Below are 5,902 nucleotides of genomic sequence, written 5' to 3'. Positions count from 1 at the left end.
CCGGCCGCCGCGGCCTCCGCGGCGGCGGCCGAGCCCCCGGCGCCTCCGCCCCCGCAGGACGTGACTTTCAAGAAGGAGCCGGCGGGGGCTTTCCCCGCCGCTGCCGCTGCCTCCCCGTCGCAGCGCAGCCCCTGGGGCTTCCTGCAGTCCCTGGTGAGCATCAAGCAGGAGAAGCCCAGCGAGCAGGAGGAGGAGGAGCCGCCGCAGCACCACCACTACGGGGGGCTCTTCGGGGCGGCGGGGGAGGAGAGGCCCCCGGGCCTCGGCGGCGGCGAAGGAGCCGGCCAGAGCGTGATCCAGGACCTCAGCCTCCTGCACCACCTGCACCAGCATCCCCACCGCGATCTGTTACTGAGCGGCAGAGGCGAGGGCGCCCCCGGCAGCTCCGGCGAGCCAAAGCACGACGCCCAGGTCAAGAAGGCGAAGAGGCCAAAGCCAGAAACTCAGGGAATCAAAGCCAAGCGGAAGCCGAGCGCTTCGTCCAAACCCCCCCTGGTGGGAGACGCAGAAGGTGCTGTTGTGTCCCCAAGTCAGAAACCTCACGTCTGCGAACACTGCAGCGCAGCCTTCAGGAGCTCCTATCACTTGCGCAGGCACGTGCTCATCCACACTGGGGAGAGGCCTTTCCAGTGCAGCCAGTGCAGCATGGGTTTCATCCAGAAGTACTTGCTGCAGAGGCATGAGAAAATCCACAGTAGGGAGAAGCCTTTTGGGTGCGACCAGTGTAGTATGAAGTTCATCCAGAAGTACCACATGGAGAGACACAAGAGAACGCATAGCGGAGAAAAGCCATACAAATGTGACACTTGTCAGCAGTATTTTTCAAGGACTGATAGACTGTTGAAGCACAGAAGAACGTGTGGTGAAGCCATAGGTAAAGCAGGAGCTGGAGGGGAGCCTGGATCATCAAATCACAACATGGGTAGCCTGGCTGCGTTGTCTCAGGGAAATACAAGTTCCTCAAGGAGAAAAAGTAAAACAAAAGGTATATCCACTGAAAACAAAGGAAATAAGTGTAGCAGTAAAGTAACTGAGTCTCAAGTTACAAGTAACGTGGCCATGCAAAATTATGCAGTTGATATTCCTATTGTGTCTTCCAGTGGTGGTCTTGTTGGCACAGGCATAGAAGAACTTCAGAAAAAGGTGCCAAAACTGGTCTTTAAAAAAGGAAGCAGAAAACACGCAGACAAAAATTACCTTAATTTTGTATCACCACTGCCAGATATTTTGGGGCAAAAACCGTTGTCTGGGAAACAGAGCGGCTCTCTAGGCCTAGTGACCAATACCGGTGTGGAAAGTATTGGCCTTCTCCAAAGTACAGGGGGTAAGCCAGGTCAAATAAGTAGCAATTATGATGATGCCATGCAGTTTTCAAAGAAAAGAAGATACTTGCAAACTGCGAGCAGTAACAGTGCCTTTTCAATTAATGTCGGACACATGACCTCCCAACAGTCCGTCATCCAGTCTGCAGGTGTTAGTGTTATGGATAATGAAGCTCCATTATCTCTTATTGATTCAGCATCTTTAAATACTGAAATAAAGTCTTGCCATGATAAGTCTGGTATTCCTGATGAAGTCTTACAGAGCCTTTTGGACCAGTACTCTCACAAATCAGAAGGCCAGAAGGAAGATCCTTTTAGCATAACTGAACAACGTGTGGACTTGCACACCTCAGGAGAACATTCAGAGATGGTTCAGGAAGAAAACTTGAGCCCTAACTCGCAAACAGTTTCAAATGATAAGGCAAGCATGTTGCAAGAATACTCCAAATACCTCCAACAAGCTTTTGAAAGAACGACCAATAGCACTGGTTTTGCTTTTGGACCTAGTTTCCAGTTTGTTAGTTTGTCTTCAACTCTCCATAACCACACTCTGTTTCAAGACAAACAGATATACACTACATCTCCACTCGAGTGTGGCTTCAGCCAATCCGTTACCTCAGTATTGCCAACTGCGTTGCCAAAACCTCCGTTTGGGATGTTGCTTGGATCTCAGCCAGGCTTTTATTTATCTGCTTTGGAGGCTACGCATCAGCAGTTGACTCCTTCTCAAGAGCTAGATGATCTCATTGATCCGCAGAAAAATTTGGAGACTACATCTAACTACCAGTCTACATCTCAGAAACTGACTGGCCAGAAGGAACAGAAAAACTTAGAATCCTCAACRAGCTTTCAGATCCCGTCTCAGGAGTTAGCTAGCCAGATAGATCCTCAGAAGGACATAGAGCCTAGAGCAACCTACCAGATCGAGAACTTTGCACAAGCGTTTGGTTCTCAGTTTAAGTCGGGCAGCAGGGTGCCAATGACTTTTATCACTAACTCTAATGGAGAAGTGGACCATAGAGTAAGGACTTCAGTGTCAGATTTCTCAGGGTATACAAATTTGATGTCTGATGTAAGTGAGCCATGTAGTACACGAGTAAAAACCCCAACCAGCCAGAGTTACAGGTAAGGTCCTAGCTGTGACCAGGCTGTGGGGTCTTTTTTATGTAATTTTGTTTTACTTTGACAACACTGCCATTGGAATGTTTCTACACGGTCCTATTAAGAATAATGTAACATGCCCTTTCAATGCAACTTTTCATATTTAGTTTATTTTGTTAGCGTGATTTTTTTTTAGATCTGTTTATTATGGTTTTTAATCAGAAATCAATAGATTAAAATAGTTTTTTTGTTCAAGTGACAACGTTTAGCAATCAAATTTACATATATAGATTGTCAGGGAATAGCCCAAAAGCTTAAAATGCAAAAAAATTAACTTTGTTCCTAGGATTAAGGTTTATTCTAATTGCTTTGCTCTCAGGAAAGTATAACGAAGCATGGGATTTCTATGCACCACTAGTGTATTGGAACTTCCAATCTACAGATAGTGACAAGTATATTTCAGCTTTTTGAGGAAGGGATCTATGACATTTCAGTTTGCTGTCTTTTATATCTGGGCTGATCTAAAAGACTTTTGCTACCTAAATCTTGTTGCTTTTAAAGTACTCCTGTTCTTCCAGGTGATGCCCATTCCAGGCAGGTGGAGCAGATATTCATGGATCCATAGTAAGAGCCCAGAACGGTAGCTTTAATAGAAACAATAATGTCCCCAGAACTCCTGTGTAAGACTGTAATTCCATAAAGAGATTCTGTTGACACAAACCGTGAGATCAAAATGCGTATGTCTGGTTCATGTCATTAGAACCCGGTCTTGAAACTACAGTCATAATCTATATACGCTGTTGGGATACATTATTTATTATACATGGTTCAAAAGAAACTGGGTTTTGCTCTTCCCCTCTTCCACATTCTTTTAGTGTATAAGATCCCCTCTACCAATTCTTCTCCTTGGTTTGCGTGTTTTCTCTTAATTTACACCTTTTCTTCCCTTCTTCCCTCCTCCTTCTCTCACCCTGACGTAACAGCTAGAATTTAAAAAGATTTACATTCCAGAAAGTGCATACCTTACCATGCACTTTCTGATGTCTCACGGCATCAGATAATGAACAGTAAACACCCATTTATTTTAGAATTTTGTCGAGGTTTCCATGTACAATAAGAAATAATATACTCCCAATTGTACATACTAAGGCCCTGATCCTGTGTCAGGATCAGCTAATGTGGACCCCTGTGCCCAGCAGTGTGCTGGTGGTTTCACCGGAGCTCTTAATGGATATAGGGGTTTGTAGCAGTTTATCATTGCAGGCTTAGGGCCTAAGGCTGCGATTCCATCAAAGGTTTCTGGTGATGACATCAACTACAAAAGGAGAACTTGAGTGGCTTGTTAAAATCAACAGAACTTTTAATTGGAATTATTGCCTTACTTTATGTATATTTTGTGGTACATTATTTATTATATGTGAATCCTGATTAATGCCTGTGGAGCCACGGAAACCTGCTAGAAATACTAGTGGCCATTCAAAGCTGCTGAAAGGCAGTGGCACTGCTCTAAACCACTTTTTGCAAATGTATTTTTGATTAGTTTTTTAATGTAATTTTGGTGATGTTTATGCTGATGGTTTTTTATGTACTCTTGGTGATGTTTCAGTCTTATGTACTTTCCTGGTGTCAGGAAAGTACCAGTGGTTGTTTGCAGTCTTATTGTGTAATCAGCCTATTACAGGCTTCCATGTATAATAAAGTTATTAACATTGTGCAAGTGTAAAACACTTCTGTTATGAAAGTGGTGTTCTGAAAACTATGAATTATTAAATGAATTGTTACAAAAATCCTGGGTAATTTCTCCCGTTGTCCCTCACCACTAAAAATTCATACCCAAACCCGTTGTAACCTCTTTTACCAGGTGAACTATCATTTTATTTTCTTACTAATCTAGAGTTTGTTCTCATAGAATCCATGTAACTCCATTAACTTTTTCTTTATACTTGATTATGTATTTCACCCTATTTCGGTTTAAATAAGTGAACAACAACTGTTCTCTAAACACAGAACCCAGTCTGTTATCAGGGATTGGAATAGTCCATAACCACTGTGTTGGCTTTTTCAATATCTTTTCTTTTGTTTTGCAGAGGTTATAGTTTACTTTCTTTATATTGTGTGTAGTAGAAGTTGCATATGTATTGTTCTGGCTGTTTGCTTTAACTTAATACTAATAAAACCCATTATTCACAAAATCATAAAGATATCACTTCTTATCCAGTCCCACTCCTGAGAACCTATTAAGAAAATATTATGAGATTAAATTTTGAAAAGTAGTAGTATAACTTACTGGCATGTTTTCAGCTTGTTTTCTTCAAGTTCTTTTTGGGTCAGAAAATTTGAATGAATGCACTATTTTAGAAATGATGGGGCTAACTTATACCTTTAGCTTCCAAGGGCGAAAAAAAAAAAAAACAATTTCCTTCAGTCAAACTGTTCATACGACCTCATTTTAAAATCTGTGTCTTTTTATATATGATTTTGGATAAAATTATATAAATTTCATATTGTTAACTTCTGAGACATTCTGTAAAATCCAGATAACACAATTTTGTCCAAAGTAAAGATTTTAGAAAGTCATCTATCTCTCTCCATTTTTTTGATGTAACTTTTGCGTTGTAAAGAAAGAAACCCTAGTAAAAATAGTATTACAGCAAAACCTTTACTTAAAGACATGCAAGCAATGTGAATGTACTTAGGAGGTTTACTTAATCCTTTTTTTTTCTTTAATTTTGTATGTGAATAGAAGAGTAGTAGTGCTAAAAGTCTTAAAACAGTTGAAAAATAGAGTATTGAAGAATGGAAGATGGTAATTTGAATGAGGTAATGACATGGACAAGTGGAAAATCATTCGTGTGCTGACAATGCGATTGATAGAGGGACAAAACCCCACCAAGGTAAATATGAAATATATACGTTAAATGTTTAATATTCAGAAAATTGGAAGGAATCATTTGGGATGGTGAGGGGCAAATTATTGGAATTCTGTACGTTCTTTCTAGGGATAAGCAGTCGTTCAAAAATGTTTCCAAATAGAGCACAACTGTTTTTTTTTTTCCTAATTTAATATGGAATTCAAATTTATTTTTCTTCAGAAGCCTAAGAATATGGTAAAATGTGTGGAAAGTCAGATATGGTTGTATCTGCTAGATGCTAGAAAGAACTCCATATATATTGTGAAGTAGTAATCCACTTGAACTAAATATTTATTTAGGGATACGATAGAGGAAGAAAGAGGAAARCAAAATGGGTCTTGTTTATTTTTCACTTCAGTTTCTACTTCATTCTTTTTAAGAATCATGGGTGGGAAATCATAACCTCTTTTCTACCACTAACATGTGGAGCGTAAAGGAGAAATGCTACACATGATAATAGGAAATTGTACGTAGAAGAGTTGTGCTTCTTCCTATGGTAGCTCACGTAACATGTTTTGCTTTGGGACAAGTGTGTTAAGGTGTGTGTCTGTATGTGGCCGACCCCTA

The 5,902-nt window shown here is 40.9% G+C and overlaps 1 protein-coding gene across 1 annotated transcript; it reads left to right on the top strand.

Moving 5' to 3' along the window:
- Positions 1-3: 3 nt before the first annotated feature.
- Positions 4-4,937, top strand: ZNF281 (zinc finger protein 281; the record flags this gene model as incomplete). The annotated part of the gene is made up of 1 exon (XM_085299075.1): positions 4-4,937. A coding segment is annotated over one exon (2,448 nt), but the record flags the coding sequence as incomplete, so codon positions are not given.
- Positions 4,938-5,902: the final 965 nt, after the last annotated feature.

Source organism: Rhea americana, unplaced genomic scaffold (assembly GCF_003343005.1).
Source record: "Rhea americana isolate MKP2758 unplaced genomic scaffold, rheAme1 scaffold_144, whole genome shotgun sequence".
In the NCBI taxonomy this organism is placed as follows: domain Eukaryota; kingdom Metazoa; phylum Chordata; class Aves; order Rheiformes; family Rheidae; genus Rhea; species Rhea americana.
The sequence above is the reverse complement of the archived record's forward strand: the minus strand, read 5'-3'. Positions and strand labels throughout refer to the sequence as shown.